General features: G+C 38.0%; 2 protein-coding genes across 2 annotated transcripts in view; one reads left to right on the forward strand and one right to left on the reverse strand.

The window, feature by feature from the left end:
- The first annotated feature begins 2055 nt into the window (after positions 1–2055).
- LOC130424986 (claudin-18-like) lies at positions 2056–6179 on the forward strand. The gene is made up of 5 exons (XM_056751014.1): positions 2056–2275; positions 5328–5492; positions 5575–5713; positions 5821–5931; positions 6056–6179. The coding sequence occupies exons 1-5, from the start codon at positions 2056–2058 to the stop codon at positions 6177–6179; spliced, it is 759 nt and encodes a 252-aa protein (XP_056606992.1).
- Positions 5523–19117, reverse strand: part of dzip1l (DAZ interacting zinc finger protein 1-like) — a 46676-nt gene continuing 33081 nt past the window's right edge. Inside the window, exons 6-17 of the mRNA XM_056751167.1 lie at positions 9582–9710; positions 9248–9310; positions 9052–9168; positions 8352–8382; positions 8167–8220; positions 7919–8043; positions 7646–7835; positions 7372–7543; positions 7057–7259; positions 6822–6958; positions 6592–6746; positions 5523–5918 (exon numbers count right to left, since the gene is read on the reverse strand). Of these exons, the coding sequence (XP_056607145.1) occupies positions 6600–6746; positions 6822–6958; positions 7057–7259; positions 7372–7543; positions 7646–7835; positions 7919–8043; positions 8167–8220; positions 8352–8382; positions 9052–9168; positions 9248–9310; positions 9582–9710 (1368 nt within the window). The 3' untranslated portion in view covers positions 5523–5918; positions 6592–6599. The remainder of the gene's footprint in view (positions 5919–6591; positions 6747–6821; positions 6959–7056; positions 7260–7371; positions 7544–7645; positions 7836–7918; positions 8044–8166; positions 8221–8351; positions 8383–9051; positions 9169–9247; positions 9311–9581; positions 9711–19117) is intronic.

Genomic DNA, 19117 nt, shown 5'->3' on the forward strand with positions numbered 1-19117 from the left:
CAAGCATCTTACTCTGTTCACACTGCGCCCTCTAGTGGCAACTGGGTTGCAATAACGGTTTATCATCAATCTTGGTTGGCAGGGAAAGTTTTTGAGGACCTAAGCCAGGTAACCATGGGTAAAAGGCTGTAAATGACACCCTATTTGTCACAATTTTCCCTGAAGTCTTTCATCTTGGCCAACACAGCACAGCTCGGCTTCTTTTCTCTGAGAATTCACTAATGGAGGGTCCAAAATGATTGCAGCTGCTCAGGCTATCAGAGCTCACAGGCACAGAGAGAATTTAAAGGGCAAGAAACCTTTATGTCTCTTTATGAGGATGGAAGCCATTCTAGGTCATGTCACAAAATAGGACAAACAATCGCCAGAAACCTGCTAGAAGCATGAAGGTAGGTTGTGCGTTGCCAGGTGAGAAATGGAGAGAGGTATGATTCAACATTTAATCTCATTTTGAGATGAATGTGTACTGATAAGAATAAAAAGGAACCCAACTCTGTTGACAGAGATAAGAGCAGGCAGCCTGGTCATTGTGGGGATGTAGTCTCTGTTCTTTTTTTTTTCAGAACATCACTATAATAATGTTCTAATCATTACATATTTTTGGATTTATTTATTATGTATGTCAAAATCAATTGTGTTTATTAATTGTCACACACAGCAAACATAAGAACTGATTACTTTCTCAGCAGCAATTGTTTTGCTTGACTTTTGCGTGTCATTGACTGAACCTTAAAGGAAGACCAGTAAGTGTTTTAGCAAAATATTGTGTGATACAGCCTTTGTAAAAGGTTAATAGACCCACACCGTAATTATCTGTGTCAAAACTGTTTTAAAAAAGTACAAGTATACAAGGAACCTGTAAGATTTTGTCAACAGTGTGAAACATTCTTTTGGTCTAAATTTTAAACCAGCCAACATTACCTGCAGAAAAAAAAGACAAAACATACTACTGTAGTTTCCGTATACAAACCGTTAATGGAAAACGAAAGAAATGTTTGCTAAAACATTTGCACAGACAAATCTGGTTCTTTGTACAAGTCCTGTGAAAATGAATGTAGAACCCACCAGATGTTGTCATCCATGATACTTTGTTTTCCTTTTTTACATAGACAAACAGACACATTATGTATCAAATTAAAATAAATAAATAAAAACAAAAATGTTAAATAAGATGTAATGTAAATGCAAATCAAAGTTGTTGTTTTTCTGTGAATTTTATATATTATTCAGACGAGTGATGACAAATAAAAATAATTATAGTGTAAATACGATATATGATAGAATGATAGAATAAATGAAAACCATACTCAAGATTTCCAAAAATGGAAACAATATGACATTTCATGACTCATAAATGTTAGTGTATGCAGTATCGGTCCAAGGCACATTGGTTTCAGTTGATAATAATACTATCAGTGTTTACATTCGTTGATGTGATAAACTTGTGTTACAGCTCCACCCAAGATCAGCCAAAAAGAAACCAGTGATTGGTTTCACCAGTGACCTGTACTTTATTATAAGCGTTATGCTGGGTGCTAACACAAAATAAGAGAAAGACTACTGTGAAGAAAGTATATTAGAAATCCAAGTGTACTACTTTGCATTCATATAATAATAAATAATACTTGGCATTATATATTTAAATTAATTTCATTACACTAAAAACAAGATACAATTATATGCACCTTCAAAGCTGGATTCACTTGGGTGGTCCGTATTCATACTAAAACCCTGTTGAATAAAGAACTATACACATAAATTGTACACAAAATATTCAAAAACAACTTCCTTTCTGAAAATTCCCTACAACATTTCCATATCTGAGTTTCGCTATAACGTCATATGGATTTCTGTCCAATCTCCTGTATGCAACAGTTACACTAGTGTCCCACCCATTTGATGACTAGACTCAAACACACAAAGGGATGCAGAAAATATAGCTCTAGTCAAGGTCAAACCTTTGCACACTATACACTACCACCTAAAACCTTTTCAGACTGAGGAAAACAGCAGGACAAAGGCATTGCGTACCTCTACATATTACAAAGCTTCACCATGTCTGCAACCTTGTGTCAGGTGATGGGGTTTGTGGTCGGTCTGCTGGGGGTGGCAGGAATTACTGCATGCACGGGAATGGATATGTGGAGTACAGAAGACCTGTCCGACAATCCTGTAACAGCCATCAATACTTACGCTGGTCTGTGGAGGTCTTGTGTGCGACAAAGCTCAGGATTCACTGAATGCCGACCATATTTCACCATCCTAGGCCTGCCAGGTACCCTCATTGCTAGACAGAGCTAAATCAGATAGAGACTAAAAAGAACACAGGGTAGTTAGGGATATGTTTAAAATTTGAAGTTAAATCAGTTAAAAGGGCATTTTCTATACTAAACAATTAATCATTATCTCACAAGAAGTAAAAAAATATATGTGATATTTTGCCCTACAAAGGAAAAAACGCTACTGTGTTAACATTAAAACAAAGATTTTATTTTCAAATTTCTGTGTTCTCAAATTTGAGTACAGTTGAGCCTTATAAATATAAACCACGGATTTACCAATAAATTCAAGGTTACTTATACCATGGTAAACACAAAGATTTACTTTATCCATAGTTTAACCGTGGTATTTGTTTGAAACTGTGATCAAAGAAGTGGTAATCAATCTGTCAAAATCATGATTAATAGTCTAAGAGATCTGGTTTCTATAAAAATTCAATTGGGACAAAATGTGAGGTTAGTCAGTTTTTCTTTGCACAGGGTTGATTTATTAAACAACAAATATATTTATTGCAAACTATAACTTTAAAATGAATTGATTAAAAGTAGTGCAAACACTAAAGCTTCTAGCCACACCCAACACGGAAATATTCAACCAATGGCTCAAACTGAGACAATAGCAAATTAAACAAACATAAGATAAGAGTGGCTTCCTGTTATTATCCTACTTATTAAAGAGCAACTAAACTTGCATTGTGCTCATTACGTTAAAAAACAAAATGACCGCCACAATGTTTCAGGTACTTGGATTTATAATGGCTGCCCTTGGTCAGTTTCTGATATCATCTTCTACACTATTGGATATGTGGAGTATTGAGGACCGTTCTTATACTGTAATAACAAGCGTATATGCTTACTTTGGATTATGGCGTTCATGTGTGGAATCTACGTATGGTACCACACAGTGTCGACCTTACTTTACTATTTTGGGATTGCCTGGTATGTAATTATTTATAAATAAATATATAAAAAATGTACAGGCATATGTTTTATTTCATCAGCTCCCTAATTGCTGTGTTTACATACACTCTCATTATGTGATTATTGTCTTAAATTCTAAAGGCCATATAGTCAACAAGGTCATCATTCTTAATGACAATAATAAACATTGTTATGTTTTTTATGCCGTACTTATCTCTAGAAAGTAATTTTACCTGTTCCACCTTCTGTGGAATAAAGTCTAGGTTAGATTACAGTAGCTACTTTCTGTCTAAACCAACAGAAACTTTAAAGATTCCTGCAATAATGTGCTGAAATACCCACCATATACCACCCTAAAATTAGCATCTGCACTAGACAAAACAATTATCACAGCCTTTTATGCTTAACTAAAACAAGCCAAAAATGATGCGTCTTAAAGTAAGAAAAAATACAAATTTCATTTTTCGACAACAATTATTAGAAAACTGTTTTTGTTGCTTGAAAATGTATTGCTTCTTTGAATGTTTTGCAGATAGAACCGTAAAATTCTAAGCAGAACGTGATTTTTCAAAAATAGAATGTTCTATCTGTCTTTGACTATTCCAAAAATCCCAACTTACAATTTTCAGAAAACGTTGATATTGTACATTACGATAAGGGTCTCTGTCTTCATAATTTAAGAAAGAGATTTTTTCCTTTTACTATATGAAATTATACTTTAAAGCTTAATTTCTCAAAACTCAGATTACAGATATAACCTTATAATTCCAAGGTGACGATTTATAGACCTTTTCTCAAAATTTTCATTGTTGTAAAGCAACATTACATACATTATAAAAGATAAATAATAATAAAATAAAACAATAGTAATATATAAATAAATCAAATAAAAACATTTTACGGTATGAAAATACACAGTATTATTGCAAGTTTTTCTTGAACATTGCTTAAACGGATAGTTCACCCAAAAATTTCTCAAGATCTAGTTGTTCCAAACCAGAATTTATTTCTTTGTTTGGTTGAACATAGAGAAATATGTTTGGAAGAATGCTTGAATGCTTGTAACAAACAATTCTTGGAACCCATTGATTGCCATAGGAAAAAATTAAAATGGTAGTCAAAAGTAGGAAAAACGTCCTACATTCTTCAAAATATTTTCTTTTGTCTTCAACAGAATAAAAAATATCTTCTTTTGTCTTCAACATAATAAAAAAATATAAAGTCATTTTTCCTACAATGGTAGTCGATGGGGTGCAAGAACTGTTAGGTTTTATGCATTTTTCCATTTTTAGCCAAACTCCTGTCGCTTTCAGTCGAGTATAGACGCACTAAGTAAATGCTGGCAGAAACACCATTGTGGACACAGCCCCTTAAGCACCTTTATTTTTAAAAGTGTATGTTGGATTGTTAGAAACTGTTCATTTTTTAGTTAAATATTTTTATTTAATTTAAGCATATTATTTATTATTAAAACTGGAAACTTAAAATGATAATATACCAGAACAATAATGTCAAAACATACGAAAAGAATGTAAGTAAAATGCACAAGTTAAATGTAAGATGTTTATGTTTAAAGTATAAAGCCCCAGGAGATAATTATTAAGCTATACATATACATGAATATAAAATATTATAATATCATATAAAATATATTGTGTTATGTTTTATAATGTATATTGTATTTTTGTCCATATTTTATTGTTTTAAAATAAATAGACAAAGGTTACTTTACATAAAAGTAAAACATTCTGGCATTTTGTATTATTCATCAAATATATCTAGACTTTCTTTCTCTTATCATCCTCAGTACCCCTTCACTTCTACTGTGTGCAAAAAAATAGAGCAGCATCAACAAAAAGTTCCATAGTGTTTTTACGTCATGTGTAATTAGATAGGTGAAATGCAGTGATATAGACATGAACAGTCACAGTTGTTACTTTATGTACTTTATCACAATTTAATTGCTGTATTTTAATCAGAACCATACAGTTAAAAAAATGATAATTTAATTATTTATATAAGATCTTAAGACTAGTATCCATGTATAATGGCATTGGACTGCTGATGTGCAGTGCAAAATTAACTGTAACTCTAACATGTGTCCTCTTATGTGTTTCTGCTCCACAGGTCTTTTTCAAGCAGTGAGGGCACTTATGATTGTAGGAATTGTTCTTGGAGTCATTGCCACTATGATTGGCATTTTTGCCCTAAAATGTCTAAAAATAGGTAACATGGAGGACAATGTAAAGGCAACTATGACACTGACTACAGGGATTATGTTTGCTCTCTCTGGTAAAACATTTTTTTAAATTCTGTATTTTCATGCATTAATTAATTTCCATGCGTTATAACTGTAATTATTTTCTTTTTCCAGGAATCTGTGCTATAGCTGGAGTATCTATCTTTGCAAATCTCATTGTTACTAACTTTATGATGACTACATGGAGCTCAAGTGCAGGTGGACCTGGAGGTTTCGGTAATTCTGGATTTATAGGCTCACCTCTGACTCCGAGGTAAGATGACCATTTCATTCAATAAAATCTAAATAAAATAATTTACTAAAAAAAATTTTCCATACCAAAGCATATTAACTACATGCCTCATCTTTTGTGTTTTTTAGATACACCTTTGGCTCTGCCTTGTTTGTAGGATGGGTGGGCGGAGCTCTTTTGGTCGTGGGTGGGGTTTTGATGTGCGTTGCTTGTCGCTCCATGATGCCTGAGAAACAGCGGTAAGATAAAACAGGCTATATACATTGATTAACTGTCAAGACCATTTAAAAAAAGACAAACTATGAAACAAAACTAAATTGTTCTTGCATTGGATTGATAAAAGCTTGCATTTTACTTTTCCAGATACGAGACTGCAGCTTATAAAGCAGCAACCTACCGGTCAGAGGACAAATCCAAAAACTACAACGACTCCTACAAAGCTCAGAGTACAGTAGCAGCCCCCAACCAAAAATATGATTATGTGTGAAGGTCCAATTTAAAAAAGCCAATATTATATATCTACCACAGATTCAGTACTTGTCAGTGAAATTAAAATAATTAGGATCAGTATAGTATTGTGAAAATGTGATTTCTCCTTATCTTTACAATTCTTTATGCATTTTGTCTACATTTTTGTTTTGTTAACACTAATAACTGTTTAAAACACTGTTTAAATTTTTTTACACACATATGTTTGTGATGTTTGACTGATAATATTGAATTTCACATAGCACTGATGAAATATATGTGTCAACAAAGCATCGATTTATTTTAAAAACATATGCATAAATAAAGCACATACATTTTAAATATGAACTTTTTTTATTTATGAAACCCAAAGACCGTAAACTGTAAAAATGTTATCTTCAACAAATAAATGCATTAAAAAAGCATATTACGTCACACTTCAGTACGCTCCTGCTTTGCTAGCAGTAGAGCTCCACACGCTGGTCCCCGATGTCCCGACCACCTCTGAACTCCTGCATTCTCCTGCAGGTGGGATTGTGAGCTCTTCTATGGAGGACAGCTCCAAATCACTCTTTTCATCAGACAGCTAGTACACACAAGTCCAAAAGTTATTCAACAAGTTGGGAAATGAAAATTAATTGTGAATACGTGCAATTTTTACCGCTCGTTGTTTTACAATGGCGGGACGAGAGGAGAGGTTGGAGGCTGGAGGCAATACTCCAGTCCATCCTACAGGTTTCTTGGTTGGTGTGCTGAGCTGTCTCTCTAAACTCATTGTCAATGTTTGGACAACAGAACCTGCAATAATGAATCCTTTAAATGTGGTGACATTACAGTCTTGTTGTATATAAAGCAAATAAGTCTACTTTTCATTATAGGAATTTATTTTTACTCACCATGTGGGCTAAGTGTTTTTTGGGCTTTGGGTGTGTCTGATACCTCTGAAAGCTCACTATCTGAAAAATCAGGCTCAGCTGTTGGGTTTAGCAGTGACCCTGATTGGACAAGCCGTACTGACAAGGATTGCTTGCCTCTTGAGCTGGTGATATAAGCACTGTCCTCAAATGATTCAACCTCCTCTGAACTGAAAGGCGGTGTGCTGAAGAGAGAAACACTATCATGGAACACACACTGATGATATTAACTATAGATAAAATCTGCATGGCCCTTCAACATTGCTGCAATTGTATTTGAAAAATTGGGGAAATTACCTGGTCTTTTTTTGGCGTGTTGGTGAAGTCTGAGTAGGTGCTCTTGAGCGTGGTGTGGGGGTTGGGACAAATGTTTCTGACTTCTGGATCTTGGTTCTCTGAGTGGATGGCTTTGAGCCCTTCCTGGATCTAGGTCTATTCTCCTTGACTTGGGTTGAATTTGTCATTCCTCCTGCGAACATATATATACACATCAAAGTAATTCTATCTGTGCTAAAAATGCACATAGGTTTTTTATGGGTAGTATAGGAATATAGTTAACCAATCTGCTCACTTTTTCTGAAAGTGTGAGGTGCAGTTTTTCCCTGTTTCTTTTGTAGAACTTTCACTCGCTTTATGACCTCATGTGCATGGGTGTCTCTCAGGTTCTGAAGATCTGGATGCTCTCTGGAGCTCTGTAGCAACTGACCACTCAACAGTGCACTTAAATTCTTAAATGTCTGCATGGATATGCCCTTGGTACCCTGTCAAAAAAATCTGCATATTAGCTACTAACCATGCTTTGGCATTATATCATGTACTGTAGTCTCGTGCCTGTGTGTTCTACCTTTCGCAGTCCCATATTCTCCAGCTTTTCATCCAGTGATTCTTTTAGGATGGTTCGAAGCTCTCTCACCAACCGTGGGTTTTCAATAAGTGGCTCTGCAATAATATCATCTGAATCTTCTAGGCCTGAAAGGCATGCATAGTTGCGCCTTGAGCATACAGTGCTTTACTGCTTTTAAATATTAATTACTCATTAGCTGATTGGTGCATATTTATTTCTATAGTTCGGTGTACAACTGAGCCACATACTCTCCTCATATTCCTCTTCTCTGTCCTTAGGAGAATCTTGGAGCTTCTGAGAAACTATGGGATCCATAAAAATGAAAGTAGACACTAAATAACACTAAAGGGTTAAACTGGTCTTAATATGGTTTTAAAATATAAAATTGTGTAATCAAGCTTAAGTACAAATGGCTTTTATATTTTTTTTTTACCTGAGACTGGCATAACTGACATCTTTTTATTCTGTGGTAAAGCAACATTAAGAAAATTATTTGTAAATTATGACATTTACACATTTGGCAGATGCTATTATCCGAAGCGACTTACATTGCATTATACAATACATTTGTTTCGGTGTATGTGCAATCCCTGAAATCCAACCCACGACCTTGGTGTTGCTAGCGCCATGCAATAACCACTGAGCTACAGGAAAGCTGTACTTTTAATTTTATGACATCATCAAAAAAACATAACTATAAGATATTTTACTTATATATATTAAGAAAAATGGTAAAATGTGGAATTTATGGATGATAAAATACTTTTCAATAACTCAGTTTAATATGCGAAGAAAACTAGTATAGGCCATTCATATTGTACGTTGACTGTACTGAAGAGTGTTAACAGTGTAGTCCTTTATGTTTTAAAAAACTGCTCTGTTTGTTTGAGCAGCCTCTTTAACTTAACCACTGACATGAGTTAAGGGCAGGACAATAGCTATTTGGATGAAAATATATTACTAACATGTAGTAACACTTTACTTTTAAGATTTGTATAGCATATATTTAGACCACAATAATATAACTGACTTCAGTGTGTGTGCGTGTGTGTGTTTGTGTGTAGGTGTGTGTGCGTGCGTGCGTGCGCAAATGAGTGCGCGAGTGAGTGAGCGAGTGAAAGTAAATAACCCACTTTTTCCACCAGAGATGCTATAAGTCTGTCTTTCTGTTTCATCTGAGAGGAGAGAGAGAGTTCAGAGTTCTGCTTCACAGACAGAGCCTTCAGAAGTCTGGCGTTCTCACTCTGAAGCTGTGGGAAAGGATATAACATAGAGTGTTGACATGAATCAGACATGTTGCACAAACAGTTGAACACCAGAAAATCTTGCCTCTTCTTTATCCTCGTGGTACTTATTCTGAACTTCCTGTAATTTCTTACTCCATTCACTTTCCTAAAAAAAAAATGTGAATAGCTAGAAATAAATCCTACCTCACTATAAAAGAACAGAATACTGTTTACAGAACACACAAAAAAAGAGCAATTATAAGAAACAAGAGAATTAACTTAAACCAAATCTGTGTGTCAGTGTTTGTAGCTTGTGAATGACTCTGCATTGTAGGTAAAGTGTCATTGTCAGGTTTTGAGATTAAATTATGCAGTCAACACTGTATTAACCATGAATTTATCTATGCAAGGAGCGGTAAAAAAGTAAGAACTCTCACCTTCTGGGTCATTCTCTCCTTCAGCTTTCGTTCTCTGTTTTCTCTCATTTCTTTATCGTGGTCCCATTGTTCTTGTAAACTATCTTTCGTAAATGTACCAAACTCTCTGTTTTGCCTTTCTAGCAGTTTCTAGAGACAGGTGAATGACAAATAAGTAAGACTGATAGAATATTTAACCTAGTCAGTTACATGGTGATCAGTCTCAAGGCCATTGCACATTGAGTCCGAAAGCATTATCAGAGGCATTTTGACAATTCAGACACCATACAAAAGAGCGCCAAATACAAAACAACGCATTCTAAAATTTCGGACTGTATATGCAAAGACCTTGAGCCTCAGACGTCAACCCCACAGACCATTGGCTGAAAGTCTGAGGCACAAGGCACACTTTTCTGGAAATACTTCAGCACGTTCAAAGGCCCTGTCCCAAATGGCATACTCCGTTCTTGTGGACCTCCTCCGAGTCCACACATGGTGACGTCAGGAAGTGCAGACATATGGGGCACTAGACACGAGTCAACAAGGGTACATGGGAATGAATTTTTTGGGAGAGACTTGAGGTCATCACACCAGAAAGAGGAAGCAGTGCTTTCTAATGGCTCTCGCGATACTTCGATGTCATAAACCGCATGAAGTCGACCACACTTCTGTCCCATTCTTGTATTTTTGCAGGCGGCAATTCACGTTTGAGGTGCATATCCGCCACCTACTGTACTGGAATGTAGGCCAGATATAAGCCATGTGATGTTATGACAAACGCAACAAGTTAAGTAATGAGAGACAGGTTGCATTAACACCTTATTGCAATAGTAACGCTATAACCTTACCTATGTAAATAGGTAAATACTAATAAAGCACTACATCCCTAATCCTACCCAATACCTAAACCTAACAACTACCTTACTAACTATTAATTAGCACCAACTTAAGAGTTTATTAGAAAAAAAGTCGTAGTAAATTGCTTGTTAATAGCGACAATTGCCCCCTATACTGAAGTATGACCAAAAATTCCCAAGAATACAGCATCTTCGTGATTTGCTATGTGTTTTCTCAGATAACTTTCAGAAAAAAACAGGTCCGTTCACACTTCTCATTGTGAAGAATGATAATACCAAGGGAATTTTCTTTTTGTAACAGAAAATGGTTATTGACTGAAAACTGCTGGTAATTATTCTTTTGTCTTTATTCTGCCTATTGGTTGATGTCTTTTACTTAGACACACCCATGTTTCTCTAATATGCATTCTATTGTAATATTAAAAACAATCTGAGAAAATCTCTAATCCTCTCAAATTAACTAAAAGCTGCAAAACTTTAACGACTCTGTCTGTGTTTCCCTGTTTATTGTGGACTGTGTTGTAGTCTGTTGTAGTTTATTTTGTTTATTGATTCCCTGTTGATTTGCTCCCAGGTGTATCTTGTTACCCTGTTTGGTTCTGTCTTTATAAGCCCTTGTGTTTCACATGTCAATTGTCAGTAGTGGTTGAGAGATGAAGCCCCATGAAGCTTTAGAAATAACGGTGAAGAACACGTGCTTCACTGAAAGCTTCCAGGTTTTCTCGGCACACGGTCCGAAGCCTAAGCACAAAACGTAACATCACTAGTAGTCAGTCTTTGTTTCTGTGCTTTGGGTTTAGTCATGCTGTTCTGCCCCAACTAGAGTGACTGTTGATGTGCTCGGGCCTGACTAGCTTGGTAGACAGCTAACAGGTTCCTCCAAGAAAGACTTCGATACCAGACTTCGTTGGAGTATGATTTACTTGAAGAAAGCACTGTAAAACTAAACATATAAATAAAGAAAATGTTAGTTAACTTGCATTTGGATCATTATTTAATTGTTACAATCGGATTCTAGCATATGAGATATATAGTATAACGTATCACTACATGCAACACACTAAACATGTTCACTTCCTTTAAGATGGATCTACAAACCAGCTCTTCTTTATTATCTTATTGGAAACACAATTTACATACATCTTTCTTAAAACAGCATTTTACCCACTTAAAGGTGAAGTGGTGCTGTTCATTGTTTTATACTTTTATATGAGGTCTACGTATGACGTTTCCATGGTTTTCAGATCCAAAAACATCAAAATCAATTAGTAATGGTATTTTCTACCCAGGTTTTGAGGCCAGCTCTGCAAACCCTCGGTTCTAATGGGCCACCGCTTTGATTGTATAGCAGTTTGTGTAGTTGGCGGCTTAAGTAAAGTTAGGTTACACATGAGCACCATTCAAAGTTTTCGCACGGCATCAGTATTATCTGGAGACCTCCTGTGACTTATAAATGACCTCCCCACATCAGTATTTCATGTGACGCACATGCACTGCATGATTTTACTCAAATTTACTGGCTTATTTCCCGGATGTGATGGCAAGGCTTTGCGTATAGTTTGTAAAGCCTATACTTGTATTGCATTTATTGATATATGTCCGCATTTGAGATCAGTGATCTCGAACCCAACAAAAGATCACTGCGATCGCGGTTCACAAATGTTAAGAGTTTCCATGATAAACAAACAAACGGGAGACTCCAAATAACTTATGGATATCACCCAGCACCCCAAATAATACCAAAACACTTCAAAACAGCCTCCATTTTTCGCAAACGGTGTATTTAACCTTGAAAAATAATGTATGAGCCCAACAAATCACAGAGATGGCGATTTGCACGGAATTAAGATCACAGACAACCTCTGCAATTAATACAAACGACTAGAGGTCCGAATAGTGCTCAGGGCACTGTAGAGATATTAAAAGCAGGGAAGGAAGGAGACGGGAACCGGACGACATTTAAACATTTAATAAAGTAATAACAACCGGCGGCCCCTCACGGCCGACCGCTGGCGAACAAAACAATAAATACAAATACAAACATGTCCGGGCCCGGTCCTCTCTCTTCGACGGTCCGGTCGCTCTTCGCTTATATGTTCCCGATCTCCTACGTGACCAGTGCGCGCACAACTGGCGCTCAACTTACAATTTTTTTTATGTGTTGCTGACGCAGAAAAGCTTATTCCTGCATTTGTGACCTCAAGACTTGACTATTGTAACGCTCTACTTAGTGGTTGTCCTGTATCATCAATAAACAAACTACAGTTAGTTCAGAATTCAGCTGACAGAGTTCTTACCAGGTCAAGAGAATAGGATCACATAACCCCAGTTTTATCATCTCTTCACTGGCTACCCATTAAGTATCGTTTTGATTTTAAAATTCTTTAATTACTTACAAAGCTTTAAATAGTTTAGCCCCTACTTACTTAAATGAGCTTTTATCACATTACAACCCATCATGCTCTCTACGATCTCAAAACTCAGGACTTTTGATGATACCTAGGATAACTAAATCCACTAAAGGGGGTCGAGCTTTCTCATACGTAGCCCCTAAACTCTGGAATAGCCTTCCTAATACTATTCGAGGGTCAGACACACTCTCCCAATTTAAATCTAGATTAAATACACATCTTTTCAGCCAAGCTTTCACTTAAGGCATAGTTAATGAATAGCAGCTATGCTAATTATTCTCCTTCTGCCAATCCCGAGGTAGGAAGAAATTCCGCCAGGTCCAGATGATCGACATATGCCCATCCCCACCTAGAGATTACGCCAGCTACAGATGCAGACTGACTGACCATCCCAGCTCCATCTAAGATAATTCCACCACCACCCAAGAGAAGTACCTAACCATCGGACCATCCCAGCTCAGACCACTTCACCCCAACCAAGAGCAAAGACGGACTACTTGTCACATAAATGCTGAAGTTACAATACTTGGTATTTAATGCTAAACTTACATCACATGTCAGCAGTTTGAAGTTATAGCTACATTCAGTGGCCCTGATTGGAGGTTGTTGGGTGGGTGTTTGTGGGGAGTGGTGGGGGCTCGTTGGTTGTGGGGATTCATCTGCTGGGACTGTGTGGGTCCGGTTTGGCCTTATTTTGTGGTCGATGTCGGACAACAGAGGAATAAAGTAACAACATGCCATTACTATTTTCCCTGGTTGTTCCTCTGTTTACTGGTTTCGATCGCGGAGTGGGACCGGGTTGAACCTGCACGGTTTTCGGTGAGTGGGACTTTCTGGGTTGCAGATGGTGGCCTCTCCCTCTTCCTCGTGGATATTTGCTCGGTGGCTTTTGGTCGGGGTCACTGAGTGCAGCTATGACACGTCAGAGGGGATCTGGCCCTCCTGGCTGAGCCTGGTTTCTCCCGAGGTTTTTTTCTCTGTTAATTAATCATTGGAGTTTGGGTTCTTCGCCACTTCAGGGCAGTGTTGGCTTGCTCACCGGGAGACTGCATTTATTTATTAATTATATATTATTTATTAGAATGATCTTGCTTGTTCTATAAACACCACGCACTGTGCTGTGTTTTACCTTTTCTGTTTTTCCTGTTTGCCACAGTAAAGCTGCTTTGGAACAATGCACATTGTGAAAAGCGCTATATACAGTTGAAAGAAAAAGTATGTGAACTCTTTGGGCTTACTTGGATTTCTTCATAAATTGGTCATAAAATGTGTTCTGATCTTCATCTAAGTCACAACAATAGAGAAACACAGTCTGCTTAAACTAATACCGCACAAACATTATACGTTTTCATGTTTTTATTGAACACAACATGTAAACATTCATAGTGCAGGTTGGAAAAAGTATGTGAACCTTTGGGTTTAATAACAGGTTGACCCTCCTTTGGCAGCAATAACCTCAACCAAACGTTTCCTATAGTTGCAGATCAGACCTGCACAACGGTCAGGAGAAATTTTGGACCATTCCTCTTTACAAAAGTGTTTCAAAAGTGGTGTGAATCGCTCTCTTGAGGTCATGCCACAGCATTTCAATCGGGTTGAGGTCAGGACTCTGACTGGGCCACTCCAGAAGGCGTATTTTCTTCTGTAGAAGCCATTCTGTTGTTGATTTACTTCTATGCTTTGGGTTGTTGTCCTGTTGCATCGTCCATCCTCTGTTAAGCTTCAGTTGGCGGACAGATGGTCTTAAGTTTTCCTGCAAAATGTCTTGATAAACTTTGGAATTCATTATTCCATCGTTGACAGTTATCCGTCCAGGGCCTGAGGCAGCAAAGCAGCCCCCAACCATGATGCCCCCTCCACCATATTTCACAGTTGGGATGAGGTTTTCATGTTTGTGTGCTGTGCCTTTTGTTCTCCACACATAGCGTTGTGTGCTCTTTCCAAACAACTCTATGAAAAAATCAACTTTGGTTTCATCTGTCCACAGAATGTTTTGCCAGTAGTGCTGTGGAACAGCAGTGGCTTCCTCCGTGGTGTCCTCCCATGAAGTCCATTCTTGTTTAATGTTTTCCTTATTGTAGATTTGTGCAAGAGATTTTTGTAAGTGTTTAGCTGACACTCTAGGATTCTTCTTCACCTCATTGAGCATTCTGCGCTGTGCTCTAGCAGTCATCTTTACAGGACGACCACGCCTAGGGAGTGTAGCAACAGTGCTGAACTTTCTCCATTTGTAGACAATCTATCTTACCGTGGACACATGGACATCAAGGCTTTTAGATATACTTTTGTAGCCCTTTCCAGCTTTATGCAAGTCAACAATTCTTGATCGTAGGTCTTCTGAGAGCTCTTTTGTGCGAGGCATGGTTCACATCAGACAACGCTTCTTCAGAACAGCAAACTCAAAACTGGTGTGTGTTTTTTATTGGATAGGCCAGCTTTAATCAACACATCCAATCTCATCACATTGATTGGACCCCAGGTTGGCTGACTCCTGGCTCCAATTAGCTCTTGGAGAAGTCATTAGCCTAGGGTTTCACATACTTTTTCCACCCTGCACTATGAATGTTTACATGTTGCGTTCAATAAAAACATGAGAACGTATAATGTTTATAATGTTTCTCTATTGTTGTGACTTAGATGAAGATCAGAACACATTTTATGACCAATTTATGAAGAAATCCAAGTAAGCCCAAAAGGTTCACATACTTTTTCTTTCAACTGTATATACAGTTGTGTTCAAAATTATTCAACTCCCACTGAAATTGATTGTTTTGGTCGGTTTGACATTGATTATGATCATTCAGTCATCCTGCTTACAATTAAATCAAAGAGGCACGTGTAGGTCAGACAAATATAACATAACATTTATAATGAAATAACCACAAATGTCTTTTCTGAGCTCACATCATTATCAGTTTTATTCAACCCCCAAGTGACATTCAATCTTAGTACTTAGTACAACATCCTTTTACAGTTATAACAGCTTTTAAACGTGAAGCATAGCTTGACACAAGTGTCTTGCAGCGATCTACGGGTATCTTCACCCATTCATCATGGGCAAAAGCATCCAGTTCAGTCACATTCTTAGGCATGCGCACTGCAACTGCTTTCTTTAAGTCCCACCAGAGGTTCTCAATCGGATTTAAGTCTGGTGACTGCGATGGCCACTTCAAAATGTTCCAGCCTTTAATCTGCAACCATGCTCTAGTGGACTTGGAGGTATGCTTGGGATCATTGTCCTGTTGAAAGGTCCAACGTCTTCCAAGCCTCAGGTTTGTGACGGACTGCATCACATTGTCATCCAATATCTCCTGGTACTGAAGAGAATTCATGGTACCTTGCATGCCGAAGCTTCCCAGTACCTGCAGAAGCAAAACAGCCCCAAAGCATGATTGACCCCCCGCCATGCTTCACAGTAGGCAAGGTGTTCTTTTCTTCATAGGCCTTGTTCTTCCTCCTCCAAACATAGCGTTGATCCATGGGCCCAAACAGTTCTAATTTTGTTTCATCAGTCCACAGAACACTATCCCATGACTTTTGGCATACTGCAGTCGACTCTTCTTATTCTTTGGGGACAGCAAGGGGGTGCGCCTGGGAGTTCTGGCATGGAGGCCTTCATTACGCAGGGTGCGCCGTATTGTCTGAGCAGAAACTTCAGTACCCACATCTGACAAATCTTTTCTCAGTTCCTCAGCAGTCACATGGGGACTTTTCTCCACTCTACGCTTCAGGTAGCGCACAGCAGTCGAAGTCAGCATCTTCTTTCTGCCACGGCCAGGTAGCGTTTCAACAGTGCCCTTTGCCTTGAATTTGCGAATGATGCTTCCTATGGTGTCTCTTGGTATGTTTAACATCTTTGCAATCTTCTTATTGCCATTGCCCTTCCTGTGAAGAGTAATCACCTGTTCTCTTGTCTTCCTGGACCATTCTCTTGACCTCACCATGTTTGTAACCACACCAGTAAATGTCTAGAAGGAGCTGAGTATCACAGTCATTTTAAAGCTGCCTAATTGGTGCTTATTAGGCTTTATTGCTGCTCCCTGATATCCACAGTTGTTTTCAATACCTGATTGAAAACACTTCATTGAACCTCTGTTCTTTAGAGTGGTAGTCTTTAAGGGGTTGAATAATTATGTCAATGAACAATTCACAAAAGAAACATTTACTACTGTATTACAAAACTAATTGATGTCATTTTAGTTGCATATGGTTCTTTAAGAAGTCCTTGTAGGATTTCATTCTGAATACAATTACAAATGTACACTAAATTCCCTAAAACCATTTACAGCATTGGGGGTTGAACAATTTTGAACACAACTGTATATATATATATATATATATATATATATATGCATGAAATGAAATTACCTTGATCGAGACTGATAGAGCTTGCTACGCGTAGATGATGATTTTGGTGTCAGGTCTTATGTAGAATTCAATTGTTGAGGAACACCATCTGCCCATCACGTGATAGCTGCCGTCGAACCCTGTAGACGAATACTGTAGCCAATAGAGGACTGCTCAAATTATTCCATGAAGATATACCTATGACGAGCCACTACTTAGACCACGGCCTAGAGAAGCCGTAGCAGTGATAAAGGCCTTGATAGATCATAGAGTGATGAAAGCCTCGATAGGCCGCAATGTGGGGATGAAAGCCTAGATTGGCCACACATGGAGATGAAAGCTTTGATAGGCCGCACCATTAGACTAAGCCTTTGATAGGCCATGACATGAAGATTGAGCCTCGATACCTGCAAGTGAACGACTGCACAGACTAGTAGAAATGTGATTGTAGAATAATGAATGAGAAAACGAGACACCCCCACCACCAGTAGATGCATGGAAATACTTGATAATCATACAACCCGCCAAATCATTAGTTAAGCTACATATTACCATGTTACTTGTGAAAGAGCGCTTCATTGTGTGTATAAAATTGTTGGAGTGAACCGTAGGGGGAAACATTTGCTAATGAGGACTGTTGAATACCCCGTGGATTTTGAACCGCGATAGGCCACTGCATGGGACATAGTCTGCAACGAAGGTGTGAAGGCCTCGATACCTATGACATAGTACAAAAGCCACTGTAGGCCACAATATGAACGAAGGCCTTGATAGGCCTGAGCAAATAGACGAAAGCTTCAATAGGCCGCAACAATAAATGAAAACCATGATAGGCCACAACAAGGAGTTGAAGCCGCCATGCCCACATACGAAACTACAGTGCTGAGTGATAGAACGTGATTGAGAGTAATTATTGAGAAGAAAGACCATGCCACCAGTATATGCATGAAAAATACCTTGAACGTGACTTGAGTTTGCTGAGCCTTCGCGTTTACTTAACTTAAGTGCATTTGACATATGTATGAAATTATTCCATCGGGAATTACGGCGAGAGTCTAATTAAATCCGCAGCTGGAGTCCAGTCATGAAGTACTTAGCGCATTTATACACTTTGAACCTACACCCTAAAATGTTTAAAAACATAATTATGCTTGTATGGAATTGTAACCAGCAGCCTTAAATGTATAGATACCCTTTCGATGGTTCATAATCCACTCTTGAAATTCTTCTTCGCTAAAATCTTTAGGACAAAACAGTATGAGACCATGTTGACTTCTATGAAAGGCAGTGATTAGAAAGCAAATGTCAGTACAGATTCTAAACATCCCCATATACACGAGTACCAGATGCTGCCATCAGGAAGAGACTGAGAATGATGTGTAAACGAATTGACTTCGAATAGAAAGTTTTGTTTTTGCCTCAATAAAATGTTGAGGTGATAAGGATGACGGGGTGTGCGATCTGACGATCTTAAATCGCAACTATCTTGAAGCTGTCCTAAATCCATTCTAACCAGGATCGCAGGGATCATGATCTTGTCTATCATCTAAACGAGGTGTGTCCGCATCGTTCGGCGCCGCACAGATTTGTGCGTATGACATTGGAGAACCGTGATGCCGGAGAGCTCTTGTATGCTTTAAAATCACTCTTACTGTGCTGCGAGGTCTTACGGGTGCGATACAGTTGCAAGAGCACTAGACGGTGCGGTTTGTTTGTGTGCTTGTTTATGCATGACGTAAAGCGATGGCACACTGCCCATTCACTTAGTTTTAGTCTATTTGCGATTGAAACTCGTTCCCGGCAACATTGAGTTCACATAGTTCACACTGTAGCTCAGTGGTAAGAGCTTTGCGTTAACAACGCAAGGTTGTGGGTTCGATCCCAGGGGATTGCAAATACCTATGTAAAATGTATAGGATAAAAGCAATGTAAGTCGCTTTGG

Source organism: Triplophysa dalaica, chromosome 6 (genome assembly GCF_015846415.1).
Source record: "Triplophysa dalaica isolate WHDGS20190420 chromosome 6, ASM1584641v1, whole genome shotgun sequence".
Classification (NCBI taxonomy): Eukaryota; Metazoa; Chordata; class Actinopteri; order Cypriniformes; family Nemacheilidae; genus Triplophysa; species Triplophysa dalaica.

What these genes read in the sequence shown, in the direction of transcription:
- LOC130424986 (XM_056751014.1), top strand. Translation starts at nt 2,056, where the DNA reads ATGTCTGCAACCTTGTGTCAGGTGATGGGGTTTGTGGTCGGTCTGCTG. An exon ending in GATTATGTTTGCTCTCTCTG is followed by an intron (nt 5,493 to 5,574) that starts GTAAAACATTTT and finishes TTCTTTTTCCAG; the next exon opens with GAATCTGTGCTATAGCTGGA. An exon ending in ATGATGCCTGAGAAACAGCG is followed by an intron (nt 5,932 to 6,055) that starts GTAAGATAAAAC and finishes TTACTTTTCCAG; the next exon opens with ATACGAGACTGCAGCTTATA.